The 22,128-nt window shown below is 43.8% G+C and overlaps 1 protein-coding gene across 1 annotated transcript in view; it reads left to right on the forward strand.

The window, feature by feature from the left end:
- bicc2 (bicaudal C homolog 2) overlaps positions 1–21,912 on the forward strand; it is a gene marked incomplete at both ends in the record, with an annotated part of 38,604 nt that extends 16,692 nt beyond the window's left edge. Inside the window, 13 exons of the mRNA XM_084332113.1 lie at positions 190–462; positions 1,564–1,695; positions 7,251–7,440; positions 8,193–8,332; positions 10,065–10,191; positions 10,423–10,519; positions 12,671–12,761; positions 13,292–13,331; positions 17,675–17,841; positions 19,305–19,506; positions 20,939–21,105; positions 21,239–21,338; positions 21,782–21,912. Of these exons, the coding sequence (XP_084188239.1) occupies positions 190–462; positions 1,564–1,695; positions 7,251–7,440; positions 8,193–8,332; positions 10,065–10,191; positions 10,423–10,519; positions 12,671–12,761; positions 13,292–13,331; positions 17,675–17,841; positions 19,305–19,506; positions 20,939–21,105; positions 21,239–21,338; positions 21,782–21,912 (1,857 nt within the window). The remainder of the gene's footprint in view (positions 1–189; positions 463–1,563; positions 1,696–7,250; positions 7,441–8,192; positions 8,333–10,064; positions 10,192–10,422; positions 10,520–12,670; positions 12,762–13,291; positions 13,332–17,674; positions 17,842–19,304; positions 19,507–20,938; positions 21,106–21,238; positions 21,339–21,781) is intronic.
- Between the last annotated feature and the right edge of the window lie 216 nt (positions 21,913–22,128).

Consider the following 22,128-nt stretch of genomic DNA (forward strand, 5'->3'; position numbering starts at 1 on the left):
CCTGTTAAACATCACTTGCCCTCTCACCCCAAATGCACTGTAGAACAAAGCTACTCGTAAATAGGAAAGAAAAGCACGGTTAATTTTCAGGTAGAAATAAGATGCTAAATAATGTCAATACTTTAGTCTATGTCTATTTATCTCATTTCATTCTAAAAACATCCAATTTCCAACTCTCTGTCCTTACAGAAGGCTGTGTGCATACTGATAGACCTGCTCCTGGGGTCAGAGGTCGGGGGTCAGCCCGGGGTCGTGGCCGGGGTCATGGTGAGCACCCAGCTGGACGTGACCTCCCAGCAACACCTGTTCCTGCTGGGGCAGAACGGAGCCCACTTCCTGGGCGTCATGCACCAGACCCAGACCCAGATCGTCCTGCCCGACCTCAGCGCCCCACAGAGCCCCCCCTCGCTGCTCATCCAGGGCAGCCCGGACGGAGTGTGTCTGGCCAGGCAGCAGCTCATGGTAGGAGGAGCGGAGCGGGGCGGGGGCGGGGGCGGGTTCAGCAGAGGTGGTTTGAATGCCTTTATTCCTTTAAAAAACCCTTAAGCCAGACAGGGCCCGGTACAGGGCCGAGATTCATATCACGCCATAAATCGATCAATACAGAACGTATAAATTAATGTTGCGTTTTTTTCCCCCAAATGTAGCCAAGAGTAAAGACCCTAACCCTGTCAAAATGTGCTGAATGAGCTCAGTGGCCAATTATTCACGTCTGGTCAATGTTAGCATGGTGTTATTCACCGTCAAAGATGAAGGGGGAAAAAAGAAGAGCATTTATATTCTCCTTTGGTTCATTACAATTTACTCAAGCCTGGTAGTAACATACACTGACCTGGGAGTTTGTCACTATTTGACAATGTGCATTAATTTACGTCGTATTCCTGACCTCTGGTGGTTAACGTCCTTGTAAAGTTGGTTACACTCCACCGTCTTTCTGTTGCCAAAGTACACACCCCAAAGTATACATCCCAATATACTGTATATTGTATACATCCCAATGTATACATCCTAATATACTGTATATTGTACACATCCCAAAGTACACATACCAGTATACTGTATATTGTATACATCCAAAAGTACACATGCCAATATAATGTATATTGTATACATCCCAAAGTACACATATCAGTATACTGTATATTGTACACATCCCAAAGTACACATCCCAATTATACTGTATGCCATCATTGTTTACAAACTGTGAGAGTATAGTATAGGCAACAATTTGCAGGACATATAAAATGTTACCCTCAGCAACTTGTGTGTGTGTGTGTATGTGTGTGTGTGTGTGTGTGTATGTGTGTGTGCGTGCGTGCGTCCGTGCGTGTGTGTGTGTATGTGTGTATGTGTGCGTGCGTGCGTCCGTGCGTGTGTGTGTGTGTGCGTGTGTGTGTGTGTGCGTGCGTGTATGTGTGTGTGTGTGTATCTGTGTGTGTGTGTGTGTGTGTGTGTGTGTGTGTGTGTGTGTGTGTGTGTGTGTGTGTGTGTGTGTGTGTGTGTGTGTGTGTGTGTGTGTGTGTGTGTGTGTGTGTGTGTGTGTGTGTGTGTGTTTGTCTCCAGGACTGCCTTCCTGTGTGTCTGATGTTTGACATGCGGGAGGACGGGGAGGCGGAGCCTCGTAGACTTGCTCAGATGATGCAGAGCCTAGGAGTCTTCATCAGCGTCAAGCCCAAGGTCAAACAGACTGCCAAGGTAGGACTACATTTCCCATGATGCTTTACTACTTTTGCCCTGCTTCGGTCACCTTTGCCAACGGAGCAAATTAGTCTATGTAGTTCTCTAAGGTTTTATACAATTGTGTCTCAATTCAGGGGTCTTAGCCTTTGAAGGCTGCACTTGAAGACCACATGCGTCAAATTGTGTCACAGTGGTGCAACCAAGGCTGTCTCGATTCAAAGGCTCCTTCTTCTTTTCGTGAATTTTGGAGGATCCATCCATCCGATGGATCCGCAGAGACAGCCAAGTAACCCAGAATGTATTTTGCACCACCTCTTGTCACCAAGAGGATTCCTCCTTCTAACTGGGCATGCATCAACCCAGTCTACCAAGGACACACCTTTGTAGGCCGTGTCCTTCGAAGGCTACATCCCCTGAATTAAGACACAGCTTATGTAGACTTTGGATTCAAATACACTGAGCTGAGTGTTAAATGTACTCTTGTATAGTCAAATACACTGAGCTGAGTGTTAAATGTACTCTTGTATAGTCAAATACACTGAGCTGAGTGTTAAATGTACTCTTGTATAGTCAAATACACTGATCTGATTGTTAAATGTACTCCTGTAGAGTCAAATACACTGATCTGGTTGTTAAATGTACTCTTGTAGAGTCAAATACACTGAGCTGATTGTTAAATGTACTCTTGTAGAGTCAAATACACTGAGCCGATTGTTAAATGTACTCTTGTAGAGTCAAATACACTGATCTGATTGTTAAATGTACTCTTGTAGAGTCAAATACACTGAGCTGATTGTTAAATGTACTCTCAGAGTCAAATACACTGAGCTGATTGTTAAATGTACTCTTGTAGAGTCAAATACACTGAGCCGATTGTCAAATGTACTCTTGTATAGTCAAACACACTGATCTGATTGTTAAATGTACTCTTGTCGAGTCAAATACACTGAGCTGATTGTTAAATGTACTCTTGTAGAGTCAAATACACTGAGCTGATTGTTAAATGTACTCCTGTAGAGTCAAATACACTGAGCTGATTGTTAAATGTACTCCTGTAGAGTCAAATATACTCTGTAGTTATTCTGTAGTCTCTGATGAATACAACTGCTATTTGTTTTACCATGGAATACAGCATGTGTTGATTTAACTGACTGACTTGCTTACACACTTACGTCCATCGTACATACAAATTATATTGGTTTCAACTGCACAGCTGGAACATGTGCCTGGCTCAAGAGCACAGCGGCAGTTTTGCTAGTCAGGTGTGTCAGAGTTGATGTGGTTGTGTTTCAGTCCATGCTGGTGTTGATGTGGTTGTGTTTCAGTCTGTGGTGGCGTTAACGTGGTGTTGACGTGGTGTTGATGTGGTGTTGATGTGGTGTTGATGTGGTGTTGACATGGTGTTGATGTGGTGTTGATGTGGTGTTGATGTGGTGTTGACATGGTGTTGATGTGGTGTTGACATGGTGTTGATGTGGTGTTGATGTGGTCTTGACATGGTGTTGATGTGGTGTTGACATGGTGTTGATGTGGTGTTGATGTGGTCTTGACATGGTGTTGATGTGGTGTTGACATGGTGTTGATGTGGTGTTGATGTGGTGTTAATTTGGTGTTGACATGGTGTTGATGTGGTGTTGATGTGGTCTTGACATGGTGTTGATGTGGTGTTGACATGGTGCTGGGCCCCGTTCCCCGTACCTGGTTCAACTAAGTCGATCAAGATGTCATTATCCAGATTCAGTTAACCCGATGTTTGAAACCGGGATTTTCCTGTTCCTCGAAGGTGGATTCAGTCTCGTTAACTCAAGCCAGACTTGAGACCCAGGATAAGTGCGCGTGCCCGCCTCAGCCGAGAAGGCAGCAAGTGTCGAGAGCAGAGATCCTGATTCTCTAGCGGCATTGATTGATTAATTGATTTAAAACTTTAGTAACATATTGCAGTACGGCTCAATCGCCTCGCCGACAAGTTAAATGCGTTATCTATAGCAGTGGTTCCCAAAGTCGGGGTCGCGACCCAAAGGTGGGCCGCGAGCAGCCACGGATGGGCCGCGAGATGATTTAAAAAAATAAATAATATTTTTTTTTTTTTTTTTTTTTTTTATTTAATTTTTTTTTGTCAGGCCACTGAACTTAGAAGCAGGCCAGGACAGTGTTTCTAGTTGTATTCTAAAATTCTATTCTATTGTATTCTAAAATGTGACTATATGGTTTTATATTAACTTAATAAATAAACAAAAACGAAAAATCTACTTATTTCAACGAACATTTCAAACTAAATAACAGATTATGCACATAAAACGCTGAAAACAACCGAAGCAACAATAGTATTTTAATGAGGCTATTATTATTATCATTATTATTTTGCAACAAGTTATCCCTCTCATAAATAGCACATATAAATGAATAACTAACTTGAACTAACTTAATAGGATTGAAGTGATATTTGGCTTAAAAAATCGGTCGACTGGCAAAAAAAAAAAAAAAAAAAAGCCAGACGATGTGCATTGGGCCGCGGCTCTCTGACGCCTTATTTTCTGGGCCCCGGCCTGAAAAGTTTGGGAACCCCTGATCTATAGGCAAATTTTAAGTCCCTCATTACCTCAATCAATCAGATTATATTTCTTTAAACTTGCCTGCTGGATTGAATAATCAAATGAGATCTTGCTAGCGAAAATAATTAGTTGAACTGTTATACAGAATAACGATACGGCTCTCTTCCCATTGATTGATGTATGGTCGATCTTTTACTTATCTCCACTGTGGTCTAACGGGTTATTCTTTTGACTTTCACGCAGACGACCGGGGTTCGAAACCCGGTCTTTTCCTTCTTTTTTCGATGTAGGAATAATTCAATTTGGTGCACGTTAAGAGCTATATAAAGAATGACATCCTCAATGCATGTAGATTTATAATATTTTAACTTACAACTAGGCTACTTTGGCGTATAATCATTAATATTATATTCCAAAAAATTATATTGGAAAAACATGGATTCGAACACCGGTCGCTGGGTTGGCAGGATTGAGCACTACCGCTGCGCCACTGTGCCAGATGTGATAAATTCATTGTTTATACATTAATGAACGAGAGACCCGTGTTTAGAATATTCTTTATTTTGAATGAAGTTTTCTCTCTTTATCCTCATTCATTAATGTGACGTCAACGGCTCATTCAATTTCTCAAATCCGTCAAACAGCGCATCTCATCAGACATCTTAATCCCAGTTACAATTAAAATAACCACATAATGTGTACATCGCACCGAGCGAGCGCCACGGTATATATATAACGTGCATTATTTAGGACAAAGTGAATTTAGTATCAGCATTTTGGGTCTATTTTACATTTCAAAAGCCCCCTCTGGAAGAATGGAGCACAAAAACGTAATTCAGAATGGTATAAAGCAGATCCTAGACTGTGGGAATAATTTCAGGAAACGCGCTGTCACTTTCTTTGCGGGGGCGTGGCTGTGCTTCATCCGGCTAACTTGAACTTAAACCCTGCTTTCGACCAGGCTCAAACTTTTGGATCTGTTGTCATGGTGATTTGGACAATCCAGGTACGGGGAGCCGGAAAGTCCGGCTTAAGTCAGACTTAACCGAAAGTTATCCGGCTAACTCAGTTATCCAGGTACGGGGAACGGGGCCCTGATGTGGTGTTGACATGGTGTTGATGTGGTCTTGACATGGTGTTGATGTGGTGTTGACATGGTGTTGATGTGGTGTTGATGTGGTGTTAATTTGGTGTTGACATGGTGTTGATGTGGTGTTGATGTGGTGTTGACATGGTGTTGACATGGTGTTGATGTGGTGTTGACATGGTGTTGATGTGGTGTTAATGTGGTGTTGATGGTTGTGTTCCAGTCCGTGGTTCTGAAGGGTCTATATGTTGTGTTCAGTCCGTGGTTCTGAAGGGTCTAGATGTTGTGTTTCAGTCCGTGGTTCTGAAGGGTCTAGACCAGGGGTCAGCAACCTTTTTGACATGGAGTGCCTGTTTGAAATATAGTTGTAACTAGTGTGCCTCAATAATATTCCATGCATCGTAATTTTTTTCTTCTCATAATCAGGTCTTTTTAATGAAAATTTTTACATTATTACATCATTATTGTTATTGTTATTATTAACAATATTATTATGATGGTTGTATCAACCCTAAATCTGAGTTGGGGTGGGGGATGGAATGCAGACAAACAGCTGCATACAGTGTGACCATTTCACTCACATTTGCCCATTCATTTTTGGACACATCACACACCATCGGTGTGTGTACTGTACGTATGCTGTCATAGCTCCACCTACAGGCCTAATGGAAAACACCAGGAGAACACCAGGATGTGAATGGAGGGTGAATGTGAGGTATATCGTGTAAATAAGTTTTGATTGATCGCAAGACTACACTGTAAAAAAATAAATAATAATAAGTTACCAGAACTTTAAAATATTGAGTTCAGTTACTGTGCATTAAGGTTTTCAGTTTTCAATCCATAATAAGTTAACAGAAAAATAAGTACACAACCACATTATTTCAACCTAATAAAACTATGTTTATTGTCATTGTTTTAAGAACACAAGTTGACTTGGTAATACTCACATTTTGAGAAAAAAAAAAGGCTTTTAACATGTGCAATGTTCAATGAAATAGAAAAATAAATAATAAAATGTGTTGATTAATCCCACTGGTCACAATGGTGACCGTAATAATGTTTTTGTTATAAGGCTCTGCAAATGTTACTGAATGATGTAGCAATGTATTTCCAGCTAAATTGAAATAATAAACAAATAAAGGGTCTCAATTAAATATGTGGTAGTAAAAAGAACCTGTGGGAGGATTTCAACAAGATAAATGCGACAACAGTGCAAAATATTTCACTATAATATTTCAAAGCAAAAAAAAAGCAAAAAATATAAATATATATATTTTTTTAATGCTGCCCCCTGTGCCTATGAAAATGCCCCACGCGTGCCTAGGGTTGCCTACCCCTGGTCTAGATGTTGTGTTTCAGTCCGTGGTTCTGAAGATGTTGTGTTTCAGTCCGTGGTTCTGAAGGGTCTAGATGTTGTGTTCCAGTCCGTGGTTCTGAAGGGTCTAGATGTTGTGTTTCAGTCCGTGGTTCTGAAGGGTCTAGATGTTGTGTTTCAGTCCGTGGTTCTGAAGGGTCTAGATGTTGTGTTTCAGTCCGTGGTTCTGAAGGGTCTAGATGTTGTGTTCCAGTCCGTGGTTCTGAAGGGACTAGATGTTGTGTTTCAGTCCGTGGTTCTGAATGGTCTAGATGTTGTGTTCCAGTCCGTGGTTCTGAAGGGTCTAGATGTTGTGTTTCAGTCCGTGGTTCTGAAGGGTCTAGATGTTGTGTTCCAGTCCGTGGTTCTGAAGGGTCTAGATGTTGTGTTTCAGTCCGTGGTTCTGAAGGGTCTAGATGTTGTGTTTCAGTCCGTGGTTCTGAAGGGTCTAGATGTTGTGTTTCAGTCCGTGGTTCTGAAGGGTCTAGATGTTGTGTTTCAGTCCGTGGTTCTGAAGGGTCTAGATGTATTGTTTCAGTCCGTGGTTCTGAAGGGTCTAGATGTTGTGTTTCAGTCCGTGGTTCTGAAGGGTCTAGAGAGGAACATCTCTAGTCTCTTTGAGGCCCGCCGTCTGCTCCTGGGCCTGGAGTCCTGTGAAGTCGCCATGGCAACCAAGATGACCCCTGACCCTGTGCTGACCGGTGGTGGGCTGACTAACTACTGGCTCAACATGCTGCTGCAGCAGCTCCGTCTGTCCGACCAAGGTAAGCATGTGTGTGTGTGTGTGTGCGTGTGTGTGTGTGTGTGTGTGTGTGTGTGTATGTGTGTGTGTGTGTGTGTGTATGTGCTTGTGTGTGTTTGTGTTTGTGTGTGTGTGCGTGTGTGTGTGTGTGTGTGTGTGTGTGTGTGTGCGTACGCGTGCATGCATGACTGAGTATGTGTGTGTTTCCACTATCAACATCTCTTATGTTTATATAGTTTTATATCCCATATCATTTTATTCAACCTCTTATTTACAGTTGTACAGCCCTGGCCTATATTTTATTTCATAATTATATTATTCTATTATGCTTAACTTAGCTCATATTTCATTTTATTTTACTCCACCTCTTTATTGTATTAACTCATTCAGCGCCAGGTTGTATCCCCATCCCTGTGGTCAATGGGCCACGCTTTAAAAGATCGGCATTTTCACGATGCGTCACGATGTTTGCAGAGCTATATCTATATTCTACGAATGAGTCCCAATGATACACAGAGGTCCGTGAGATTGCATAGAATAAAAAAATCGAATAAAAGAAAAAACGATGAAAACAATCGAAAACCCGACTATACTCGGATTTTGGCGCTTAGCGCATGGCAAGATAACCCGACTATAGTCGTGATTGGCCATGAATGAGCTAATGTATGTCCGCTAATGTCGCACCGATAACGTCCAAAGCAAATTCCTTGTGTGTGAAAACGACTTGGCAATAAAGACCTTTCTGATTCTAATCGTGTCCCTCTTGCTGCTCAGGCTCAGCTCCCGCCCCTGAGGCTGTGATTGGATCTCACTGGCAGACAAAGCCCCGCCCTTCCCCACCACCTGGCCTGGCCCCTCCCACTGAGGATGGCAGGATGCCGCTGAAAGGAACAGACAGTCGGCCGCTGGAGAAAGTGTGTGTTCATGTGTGTGTGTTTGTGTGTGTTTGTTTGAGTGTGTGTGTCTGGTTGAGTGTGTGAGTGTGTATGTGTGTGTGAGTTTATGTGAGTGAGTGTGTGTGTGTGTGTGTGTGTGTGCATGTGCGTGTGAGAGTTTGTGTGAGTGAGTGAGTGTGTGTGTGTATTTGTGTGAGTGTGTGTGTGCGTGTGTGTGTGCGTGTGTGTGTGAGTGAGTGTGTGTGTGTTTGTTTGAGTGTGTGTGTGAGAGTTTGTGAGTGAGTGTGTGTGTGTGTGTGTGTGTGTACTATAACCATTTACACATATTAGACAAAATCTTTCACTGTTTCATTATGTGAAAAACATTAAAGAGTCCATGTTTTATTGTATCTATCTTAGATACTATAATATACTTATTATGTATATACTTATGTATGTTTCAAGGCAACAAGGACACTGCCAGCGTTTGTCTTTCAACATCCTCTGAGCTTGTGTCTCTGTATCTAGAGACTAGATACAATCATTTTTTTTTTTTTTTTTTTTGGTCTTTTTCCCCCTCCATTTTCCTCCGATTTTCTCCCATCCCAATGTTAGTCGTATGCCAATTCCCAGTCCCTTCCTGGTCGCTGCGCACTTACCCCCCACAGTCAGATCATCTGGGAGAGTGGAGGCTACCACGTGCTTCCTCCGACACACGTCCAGCCAATCACCGCTTCTTTTCACCTGGCAGCGCGGATTCTCATTGAGAGGGCGTAGCGTGTGGGAGGACCACACTATCCCCCTCAAGTCCAATCCGCGCTTAGCAGGCGCCCCGACCGAACTGTAGGAGTCGCTGTTTACAACCCACCCCGCCAGCTTCTCCCACCCTCTAATACAGCCAATTGTATTAGTGCAGACGGCCAGCCAAGCTGGTGACAAAATCCAGCTCACAGCTCACAGCTCACAGCTCCGGGGCTGGTGACGAACGCAATCTCTGCTCGGCCACCTAACCGCCTCGATACAATCAGTTTTTAATGAAAAACACCAAGGCTCTGTTTGTTTACAGACACAGTATCTTTCTCATGAGGATAATGAACTAGCTAAACAGTTTTATACTTAGAGATATATTATTAATTTAGTTTGAATATCCACACAAGCTGGCGGCTGGGTGGCACAGCGGTCTAAGCGCTCATCACCAACGCGAGAGACACCGGTATCGAATCCGGCTGTCAGCGTTGCCTCTGGGCTCCGGCTTGGGCCGGCCGTCATACTGACTCAATTGGCAGAGTCAGTGGGAGGGAAGTCGATGGGTGGTAATCTGGTCGTTGTAAACAGCAACTCCTACAGGTCGGTCAGGGCGCCTGCACAGCAAGGACAGGAGATAGCGAGGGTAGTGTGAGCCTCCCACACGTTACACCTCGCCAATGAGAGTCCGCGCTGGCAGGTGAAAAGATGTGGCTGGCTGCCTCCGCATGTATCGGAGGGGACATGTGATAGATTCTTCAACCCTCCCTACGACCGACCAGTGGGGGGCACATGCGAGCAACGATCAAGACAGGGGAGGGGGGAATTGGCACGACTAAATTGGGATGGGAGAAAAACAGAAAAAGAAGGAGAAAAAGTGGATCAAAAATATCCACACAAGCTACAGTAGCATCTTTATCATGTAACTCAAAGATAAAAAGACAATGGCAGAAGTGGGCGGGGCCAATACGATTCATAAATAAACCTCAGCAACGTCAAAACCAATGAACTCTCTGCTCTCCCTCAGATCCTGGAGAACGAGGACCAATCCGGCCAATCAGAGGATGAGAGCCTCGGCCCCATGGTGATGACATCATCGGAGGTGTGTGAGGTGGTGGGCGGCGTCAGGGCGGCGTTGATGGCTCGCAGGGCGAGTCTGCAGGGTCCAGAGGTCATGGGTCGCAGGTCGAGTCTGCAGGGTCCTGAGGTCATGGGTCGCAGGGCGAGCCTGCAGGGTCCTGAGGTCATGGGTCGCAGGGCGAGTCTGCAGGGTCCTGAGGTCATGGGTCGCAGGGCGAGCCTGCAGGGTCCAGAGGTCATGGGTCGCAGGGCGAGTCTGCAGGGTCCAGAGGTCATGGGTCGCAGGGCGAGTCTGCAGGGTCCAGAGGTCATGGGTCGCAGAGGCAGCCTGCAGGGTCCTGAGCTCATAAGGCTCTTCAACCAGGGCAGAAGACATTCTACTGGGCAAGCCCTCACACAAAGGTGACTACACACACACACACACACACACACACACACACACACACACACACACACACACACACAAACACACACACATGCAATCACTCATATACATTATACACACACAAACACAGATACATAAGCACACAAACACCTATAACATTGACGCATATAAACACACCCACCCACGCATACACACTCACTCACTCACTCACTCACTCACTCACTCACTCACTCACTCACTCACTCACTCACTCACTCACTCACTCACTCACTCACTCACTCACTCACTCACTCACTCACTCACTCACCCACTGTACAGACTCAGCTTATTAACTAATCTACTGTACAGACTCAGCTTATTGACTCACCCACTGTACAGACTCAGCTTATTAACTCATCTACTGTACAGACTCAGTTTATTAACTCATCTACTGTACAGACTCATCTTATTAACTCATCTACTGTACAGACTCATCTTATTAACTCATCTACTCTACAGACTCATCTTATTAACTAATCTACTGTACAGACTCATCTTATTAACTCATCTACTGTACAGACTAGGGGTGCACCGATATATCGGTCGGGTATCGGTATCGGCCGATAAGTGCCTTGTTGACTGCCATCGGCTTATCGGCCGATAAGCTCAAATGTGCCGATGGCAGTAGCCGATAAATATCCATCAATTTGTGTCGCGTCAATCTGGTCCACACATTCAAACTTTGAAAAAAGTTTCAGTCAAGCGACCTGCACAACGCCGCCCCCCCCCACACACATGCTACTGCATCAACGTTACTACTTATGATTAACAAAGGCATTCGTTTTGTGGCATTAACGTTATATAGTTACACGTTTAATAACATCAGCGTATTTACCCGAACATAGCAAGCATTACTCGTTCCTTCCTTTGCTCAGAGAGCCCGTACTGAATTGTACCCATTCTGCAATCTGTTAATAAAGTTTTCAATCAGACAAATGTATAGAAAAGCTTTTATTATAACATTTGTTGCAGTAAAATCATTATGCCTCGTTTAGTACTCCTGTGGAGTGCTGGTAGTCCACTCGTGGCCGGCGGGGAGCTAACGTTGTTGTTGTCGTTGTTGTTGAGCTCTCATCAAAATCAATGGCGGACATCCCGGAAGTAAAAAACAAATAAACGCTTGCCGATTGGTGGTAAGAACAGCAGAGGCGGGTGCAAGCGGTGTGACGTAATTGGCAGAATAGACTGTCAATTCAAAATTGTTCTGTTGCATTGCTTTGGTTGAAAGACAGTGCTCTCTTATTAAAACTAATAAACAAGTCTTGAGCAAGACAAGTTAGTCTGTTATGAAAGCCAGTGAGTATTGTATGACTCAGTCGTCAGCAATAATCATGACTCATGAGCATTATAAAATAAAAACACACATGGCATGGTTGAATTAATACCATAAACATATTTCTTGATGTTTCCTTTTTTTAAGTAAGTAAAGAGGCCTATGTTCATATAGGTGAGCACAATTTGTAACACAAAAAGAGAGACGTGTAGCCTATTTATTTATTTAATATTTTATTTATTCATTTTATTATTATTATTTTATTTGTTGCCCTGCCTAAAATAATAGTCAAGCATAGGGCTAAAATATTTTCATAAACAATAATATAATTTTTTGTTATATGGTTATAATAAAAGGTCCTCCATTTTCAATGCATCAAAACATTTAGAGACATACAAATATGCAGTATATACAAATATTCATAAAAAGAATTTCCCCACAAATATCGTTATCGGCCGATTGTGTTAGTTGAACAATCGGTATCGGTATCGTGGCAAATTTTCATATCGGTGCATCCCTAGTACTGACTCAGCTTATTGACTAATTTATTGTGTTGTTCTGTGTCAGATAACAGACATATCTACAGTACAACATACACAATGTTGTAAAGCTCTCAAGTCTTATATAGACTTACATAGTCTTATATAAACGTATATAGAATTATATACACTTACAGACTTATATAGATTTGTATAGACTTATATAGACTTGTATAGACTTACATACTGTATACTTACTGTATATAGACGTATGTGTGTGTGTGTGTGTGTATGTGTGCATGCGTGCACATAACTATCTCCTTTGTGTATGTGAGTGTAACACTGTGCTTTCTGTGTGTGTTTTGTGTGTGTGTCAGACTGCAGTGTGTAGAGATGGAAGGAGGGATGGGAGAGAAGAGGAACAGTCTAAGGAGAGAACTGACGCAGATTCAAGACCTCCTCACTGAGGTAAAGAGAAACAACTACCTTTCCCTCTCTCTCTCTATCTCTGTTTCTGTGTCTCTCCTTCTCTCTCTCTCTCTCTCCCTCCTTCTCTCTCTCTCTCTCTCTCTCTCTCTCTCTCTCTCTCTCTCTCTCTCTCTCTCTCTCTTTCTCCTTCTCTCTCCCACCAGACACTTCATTAACAGCATTAACAGGATGAGTCTCCAACGTTATAAAAGTATATTATGGTCATGCTACGGAACTGTGTGGTGGAGAGAGCAAGAGAGACAGCAAGAGAGATAGACAGAAAAAGAGACAGAGAGAAAAACAGAGATGGAGACAGTGAGAGAGACAGAGAGTCAGAGTGAGAGACAGAGAGACAGTGAGAAAGAGAGAGAGAGAGACAGCGAGAGAGACAGAGAGAGAGAGATTCACTCTTGTCCTCGCAAGCCAGAGAATCCCTGATTCCATGTCCTGTGTTCTTCCTCTGCTGTGTTTGTGTTGGTGTGATTCCATGTCCTGTGTTCTTCCTCTGTGGTGTTTGTGTTGGTCTGCAGGAGTATGACTACGAGAAGAAGAAACTGCTGGCGACACGAGGTCAGTGCTCCCAAAGGGTTAATATTCCTTCCTGCTCCAGAGTCCTATCCACACTCTGTTCCATGTATACCACATCCACTATATTGGGTATTAAAAATTCATCTTGCAGAAGGTATGGTCGCTGACGCCCAGTAGTTATCTTGTTGCTTTTGCCTCTCCGACGCAAATCACCCATACTGTTGTTGTTGTTGGACCCTGAAGAGGAGGTTTTAGCAGATGGAACCATATCAGTTTTGCATTAGCAAGCCGGGCAGTGCTAGGAATCAAGGCCCAGGAGTTCAAAACTTGTAATCCCTCTCTGATTGGATCAGATTCATTTCAACTCCTTATGAATTGAAAATGGGGGACCCTGATGTAAACAAGATGAAAGTCTTTCTCTGGTCTACATCCCCTTAACAATTGTGTGTATTGAGCTGTACTGTACTGTACCCATTCTGCAATTTGTTCATTAAAATCTGCAATCAATCAATCAATCAATCAGTAGGGATTACAAGTTTTGAACTCCTGGGCCCAGGGGATCCATTTAGCTTGTTTTTCTAAATGTTCGAAATGTCCAAAATTACTCCAGAGAGTCCGGCTCAAAAGGTATTGTCATAGAATAAAATACTGGTAGGTCATCATAGGGCTCTGCGGTAGGGAGATAATGTGGTTTATTCGCTTCAATGATGGACAGGACACATTCACATAGCGAGCAGAGCCAGGGAGGATAAAATAACACATGAATTGACTTGACTTGGAGTTGTTCGAGGGAGCCCATTTGAGAGGTGATGAAGGGAGCCCATTTGAACACTTGCACCTTGCCAGAGAGGTGATGAGGGGAGCCCATTTGAATGCTGCGCCTTGCCAGAAAGATGGTGAAGGGGGCTAATTTAAAAGCTACACCAGAGAGATGATGATGGTGGCTCATTTGCACACTGCACTTTGAGTTACAGTATAAGTGAGCAGAAGTGAAACTGTGAATTAACACAGTTTAGGCAGAGACATTATCCTGGCAACACTTGCATGCATTCAGGTAAACACACTCACGCACAGGGAGAAGAGATGAGTCTTTAGCCAGGACTTAAAGACCTCTAGGGGTCTGGGCTGACCTGATGTGGAGGGGGAGGCTATTCCACAGTTTAGGGGCGGCTATGAAAAAGGCTCTGTCCCCTCTGGTTTTGAGCCTAGATCTGGGGACATTTAGCAGCAATTGGTCGGCTGACCTTAGGGCTCTGGATGGGGTGTGGCTACGCAGGAGCTCAGTCAGGTACTGTGGGGCCAGGCCGTTTAGGGATATAAAAACAGTTAACAGTTAGGGGCCAGTGGAGTGAGGCCAGGACTGGGGCGATGTGCTCACACTTTTTTGAGCTGGTGAGGAGTCGGTCAGCCGCATTTTGGACGAGCTGCAGGCGGCGGAGTGATGCCTGATCAATGCCAGCATAAAAAAGAGCATTGCAGTTGATGCTCTGGGGAGGAAGGAGATGGAAACACTGCGTGTGTGTGTGTGTGTGTGTGTGTGTGTGTGTGTGTGTGTGTGTGTGTGTGTGTGTGTGTGTGTGTGTGTGTGTGTGTGTGTGTGTGTGTGTGTGTGTGTGTGTGACTGTCTGTCTGTCTCTTGATCACTCTCTCCAGGTTGCTCGGAGAGAGAGAGATAGGCCCTGGTCTTCGCTAGGGTTCTGAGGTGGAAAAAGCTGTTCCTAACTGAACTGACCTGTTTGGTGAATTTAAAGGCACTATCACTCCGAGGTTTCTAACGGAGGACCGGATGTTAGAGCCCAGAGGAGTAGAGTATTGCATTATGCTCTCATTAGGGAGGAGGAAGTTAGCACTCACAAATCCATGCTTTGATGTCGGTTCCGTTAGAACGGTTAGACAGTCAAGCAGTGACTGAAGTGCGACCTGTCCTGTGGCCTAGGGCTGTCCCCGACTAAGGATTTGGATGGTCGACTAGGATTGGCCAAAATGTGCCGTTACTCGACTATTGGTCGACTTAAAAAAATATATATATAATATTTAAAAAAAAAAAGAAAAAAAATTAAACTTTTGTATCATTCCATTTGGGCTGTGGGGGTGCTTAATGTCTGAAGGAGTCGACTGAAGGCTTCTTGTCCTCTGAAAAAGCATGCAATTGGTCCACTGATGGATACATCTTGATATTTGTCTAGTCTAGTGTGTTCATTAGATGGGTGAAATCCTCTTTCAGTGCCTCTGTGCCTGTTTTCTTAGGCAGTTAGCCCCTGGTATGCGTGCCATTAGCGTTAGCCACGCTTCTAGGCCTCTTTTCTTTTGGAAAGAATAAGAAAAAAAAGAAAAGAGATTTTTTTTTTAAATTATATTCGACTAAGAGGTTGGCCAGTCGACTACGGCTCCTTTCGACCGATTAGTCGACTAATCGATTAATAGGGGTCAGCCCTACTGTGGCCTTAAGAGGTCGGTAGATCATCTGCGAAGCAGTGGAAGGATATGTTGTGCTTGGCGAGGATTTCACCTAAGGTAGCATGTACAGTAGAAAGAGGATGGGACCTAAGATTGACCCTTGAGGAACCCCACAGGTAAGAGGGGGGCACGGAAGAGAGGACGTCTCCTAGCTGCACAGAGAAACTCTGGTACACATACACATACATGCACAGACACAACCGCACATTCAGAATGAGGGATATTGGAGAGAGTTGTGGCCAAATGGCACCAAATTACCTTAGTGTTGCTTTACGCGATTATGAACTAGCAGTTTGAATGAGCCATCTGCCTCTGACTCATTATGATACCCATATGCCTGTTTGTGAATGAGACGCACGCACGCACGCACGCACGCACGCACGCATGCACGCACGCACGCACGCACGCACGCACACACACACACACACACACACACACACACACACACACACACACACACACGCACACACACACACACACACACACACAGATGATGGCCTATAATCAGTTGGTATCATTCTGATTGTCTTTCTTTCTGCTATTGCACTTTTTATCAACCGTTCACACATATGGAGCCTGGACTAACGGCGCCAAAACCATAGCAGCGTCATTTGTCAGTGTTTAGCCTGTGTGTCCACCTCAGTCTCTGCAGTCTGGGCTTCATTAAAGCCTAGTAATTAGATGGCACCCTATCTATTAATCTGCATTAGGAAGCACCTGAAACACAGCTTGTCCATATCTGTCAGAGGAAGGAGATGGAAACACTGCGTGTGTGTGTGTGTGTGTGTGTGTGTGTGTGTGTGTGTGTGTGTGTGTGTGTGTGTGTGTGTGTGTGTGTGTGTCTGTGTGTGTCTGTGACTGTCTGTCTGTCTTTCTTCGTTTCACCATTGTGGAGCAAGGACAGAGAATATACGGCTTCTCTTCGATGACCCTCTCGCCGCGCGATATGCCTGCCAGGTCGAGGACCTTGAAGCGGATTTGTGCGGTGATGGGGAGCCAGTGCAGGTCCCTAAGAAGGGGGTAACATGGACTGACTTTTGTAGGTTGGAGATCAGGCTGGTGGCTGCGTTCTGAGTTGAAGTGGCTTGGTTGCTGTGGTCGGTAGACCAGCAAGAAGTGCATTGCAGTAGTCGAGGCGAGACATGACTGTTGATTACACGAGGAGTTGAGTGGCTTCTTTTGTCAGGAAGGGGTGGATCCTTGTGACATTGCTCAGAATGAATCTGCAGGTTCTGGTTGTTGCGGCGATGTGAGTGGAGAAGTTCAGCCGGTCGTCAAGGACTACACCTGGTTCTTGGCGGTTGGGGACATGGCTACATTCTCCACTTTGATGGAACGATCGGTCAGCGGGGATGATTTGGCCGGCAGGTGAAGCAATTCTGTTTTGCTTAGGTTCAGTTTGAGGTGGTTGGTCGTCATCCAGGCGGCGATGTCGGACAGGCATGTCTGAGGGAGGAAAGGAGAGGAAGAGTTGAGTATCATCGGCATAGCAATGATACGAGAAGGCATGAGACGTGACGGAGGACATGGTGGTTTTGGAGAAAGCTAACAAGAGGTTGTGATAGGTGGTTATGTCACTCGTAATCGACATCATAATGACATCATACTATACACCACATAATGACATCATAATATGCATAATAATATACATCATAATGACATCACACATCTTATATCATGAACTCAATAACTCTCAAACCAACTGTTTATAGTTTGGGGATATGAGTGTGAGATTATGGGGCATATAATCATCTTTATTCTTTAATCAAGGACTGTTCCTTTAAGTGTAGGCACGTGAGAGGTAGGGTTAGGGCTATAGAGTGTGTGTCTGTGTATATCCAGATGAATATGAACCTTCTTATGTCTCATGGAGCTGCATGTTTCTTGTCCATGTATAATGTTTCTCGTCCATGTTTAAATTGGCTCAGCCATGCAGAGGACGCCGGTGGTCACGGAGGTCCAGACGCCCACGGACACATGGAGCGGCCTGGGCTTCTCCAAGTCCATGCCCGCGGAGGCCGTCAAGGAGCTCCGCAACATCAGCCGGCGCAACTACAAGCCCTACCTGAGCACCACCTGCACCAGCCAGCAACTGGTACCAAGGAGCTAACACTAACCTATAGAACTTACTGCACTGAGGGGGAGATTACATATAATGTTCTCCTATAGACCACTGCACTTCCGCGGTACATTGAGCTCATGGGAGAGAGAGCGGGGGGAGAAAATGAATGAATGTGGATGAGAGCCTTGACATTAAGTGGTTGTAGCTACGGCTGTGGGGGTGCTGGAGACGTGATCCAATAGACTTGTATACGCCTGAGTCTCCTGAACACGTAGAGACCAATCCCAAGTCGATCGGCACTTTCTCGGCCGAGCTATAGTCACTTTTTCCACTATTGGTGGAATGATATGAAGATTCAAATGAAGATTAAAATGTCTACAGTCTGGGCTGTTCACTTAGTCAGCCTGCAGTGTTACAGATTTTCTTTCATGCAAGCCAGGGCCATCTCGTTCTCTCTCAGGCTGAGACGTGGACCGTATGTCAACGCAGCATTGAGTCCTGTGCTCGCCAACATGAAAGGCAGCAACCGACTGAGACAAATCAAAAGAGTGTGCTTGATTTGTATGAAAGTCAGTAGTTCTGATGGTGGGGTTTATACTCTGATTGCTGACTTTGTTTCAATGACCAGCTGGCTCCTGGCTCTCTCTCTCTGACACCATCTCAGTAGAGGCCTTGCATGGAATGTTTAGAGTCCCCATTTGTCCTCCATTTTGGAAGAGACAGCGGTTTCTATGTGTTAATATGTGAGGAATTCATCAACAAAAATGGAATAAATCAGTCTTATTAAATAAACAAGATTCCCGACGTTTTACCTACTCTACCACTACACAGAAATTTGGCATTTTCTTTTGAAAATGGTTACCAATGGTTATAGACAGCCATGTCAGATAACTACACAAACATTCTATGCAAGGCCTCTATTTTTGATACCCCCCCCCCCTTATATTTTCAAGCTTGTTATAATATCTCACAGCGTGTGGAACAACACATTGCAGTGAATTTATACGCTAATTTAATTCCACGGCTGCCATCACGTTAGTCTACAAGTGCAGTGCTCTCCTGAGTGTCTGGTTTACATGGTGGCTTTCCACCTCTCTCCCATGACTTCCTTTATACGCCTTATACAGCTGGAGCAACATTGAATCAAAGCAGACTCACTGAGGTGGGAGGTTCTCCTCTGACAGGCACTTAACTATGGGTGGATTGGTTAAGGGGCTTGTTGCTTCTATGAGTGGATTATTCGTCTTCTCTATCTCTATCTCAATTTTGGATTTTGGATCTTTTGATATTCTGCCCACAGAAAGTGAGAGAGCAGTAACATATTGTGGAGTTTGAGGTGGGGGGGGGGGGGTGTTAAAGAGGGAGAGACAGAAGGATGGATGGAGGGAGGAGAGAAATATCCACTTTAATGTTCTAAAATGGATTCAGATAACAGCAACCCATCACCAATTTAGCGGTATGTCTCCCTCCCTCTCTTTCTCTCTCTCTCTCTCTAGTCATGGGCTCCTCAGGTTGGGAATAAGGTGCAAGCGTTCAACGGGAGCAGCTCGGAGAACTGGCGGGATAGACGAGGGTCCGCATCCTCCTCCTCGCCTGTCTCCCCCTCCTCTTCCTCGTCTTCCCCCTCCTCGTCGCCCTCCAACTTCTCCTCCTCCACCTCCTGCTTCCCTGCATTTACTTTAAAAAATGACAAACCCTGTAAGTTACCTCTATGTAGATTTGTTAGTGTAGATATGTTACAGTGTAGATATGTTACAGTGTAGATATGTTACAGTGTAGATATGTTACAGTGTAGATATGTTACAATGTAGATATGTTAGTGTAGATACTGTATGTTACAGTGTATATGTTACAGTGTAGATTTGTTACAATGTAGATATGTTACAGTGTAGATATGTTACAGTGTAGATATGTTACAGTGTAGATATGTTACAGTGTAGATATGTTACAGTGTAGATATGTTAGTGTAGATACTGTATGTTACAGTGTATATGTTACAGTGTATATTTGTTACAATGCAGATACTGTATGTTACAGTGTAAATATGTTACAGTGTAGATTTGTTACAGTGTAGATATGTTACAGTGTAGATATGTTACAGTGTAGATATGTTACAGTGTAGATATGTTAGTGTAGATACTGTATGTTACAGTGTATATGTTACAGTGTATATTTGTTACAATGCAGATACTGTATGTTACAGTGTAAATATGTTACAGTGTAGATTTGTTACAGTGCAGATATGTTACAGTGTAGATAAGTTACAGTATAGATATTAGGGATGTTCGATATTGGCTTTTTTACCGATATCCGATATTGTCCAACTCTTAATTTCTGATACCAATATCAACCGATACCGATATATGCGGGGATTCCCCCCCCAAAAAACGGAATAATTTCAGGTAATTAACATTACATATCTCTTGTCGTGGAATTAACACAACATTATGCATACTTTTGACAATAAATAAAATAAGAATTAGTTCTTACTTGCTAGCCTGGGTAAATAAAGGTTAAATAAATGTAAACAAAAAAAAGAAAGAAAAAAGATATATATATATTTTGTTTAACCGATACCGATCATTTCCGATATTACATTTTAATGCCAATATCAGCCGATAATATCGGACATCCCTAATAGATATGTTACATTGTAAATATGTTACATTGTAGATTTGTTACAGTGTAGATATGTTACATTGTAGATTTGTTACAGTGTAGATATGTTACATTGTAGATACTGTATGTTACAGTGTAGATATGTTACATTGTAAATATGTTACATTGTAGATTTGTTACAGTGGATATACTGTATGTTACAGTATAGATATATTACATTGTAAATGTTACATTGTAGATATATTACAGTGTAGATATGTTACAGTGTAGATATGTTACAATGTAGATATATTACAGTGTAGATATGTTACAGTGTAGATATGTTACAGTGTAGATATGTTACAGTGTAGATATGTTACAGAGTAGATATGTTGAGAGACTTGGAATAGGACACGACAATAGATTATCGAAGGGAAAAAAAGTGAATTAAGAAATATTACATTTTAGGCCCTTTTTACTTGTCACTTCTTCCCCTCTCCTCATCTCTGAACTCTCACCTCTGACCCCTAAGCGGAAAGCTACGCGAGCAGCAGCACCTACTTCGAGAGCGTGTCCTCAGCACGGAGGGCATCGACCTGCAGCCAGCGGAGCCCCTCCCCCGAGCCCAGTGACGAGTTACCTGTGCTGCTGAGCCAGCTGGGCCTGGGGAAATACATAGACGTGTTCGATCAACAAGAGGTACAGCAGACAGACAGCGCCCCCTAGGGCTTAGGATGACTCATATAGATTCACAGTGAGGACACACCTTGCTCCTCTCAGATTGACTACCAGACGTTCCTCACTCTGTCGTACTGTACGTTGCTCCTCTCAGATTGACTACCAGACGTTCCTCACTCTTTCTGAGGAAGACCTGAAAGAGGTGGGCGTGTCTACGTTCGGAGCCAGGCGTAAGATGCTATTGGCCATCTCAGGTGAGTGACAGCTCATAGTATACATATACAGCAGGTTGACTGTTCTCTGTGAGGAAGTGAATGAAGTGTGTTTACTCTGTGCTTACTGTGCCCATTGCTTTCATCAATGTTTCTTTCATTGATACATTCTTATAGTTTTTTCCCTTTATTTTGGGGTCTCGGTGATAATGCTGGAGAGTTTTAGTTTGGTGGAGTTCTGGAGTAACAAGAGAGAAGGAGAGCTAATTTCCAAACCAATGTAACCCAGCTGACATTAAAGATATCATTACCCTGGCCGCTCGCCATTGTAATTGTGTATCGGTATGGAGGAAAGTTATAACGGATCTCCTTTTGGCTTTCTTGTAGTTCAGCTAAACTAATCCACGACTAGATAATGAATTACTCTTTTTATTCCCTCTTTTAATCAATAACCTGTCAATCCACCCGTCTCTCGTGCTGACCAGACCTGACCAGGAGCAAGAGGAGACTCTCAGACGCATCCACGGTGAAGCCTGGCTACCTGGAAGGCGGGGCTAGCGGTAGACTTCCACGAATCGAGGATGTAGACGTCACTGCTCAGAGCAACCCGTGGTGAAGGCAGCCTGTCAATCAACTGTGTCCTGCTATCTGAAAGAACAACACTGTTCTCACTGCACTGGTCTGTTCTTAAAGGAACACGCCAACATGTTGGGAAATTAGCTTACCGTCTTCTCCAGAGAGAGACAAGAAGATAGATACCAGTTTCCTCTTGTGTAGCTTAGCACAATGAATGGAAGCGGAAGCGGCCGGTTAGCCTAGGCATTGTCCAACT

The sequence above is a fragment of the Notolepis coatsorum genome (assembly GCF_963971535.1).
Source record: "Notolepis coatsorum genome assembly, chromosome: 16".
Classification (NCBI taxonomy): Eukaryota; Metazoa; Chordata; class Actinopteri; order Aulopiformes; family Paralepididae; genus Notolepis; species Notolepis coatsorum.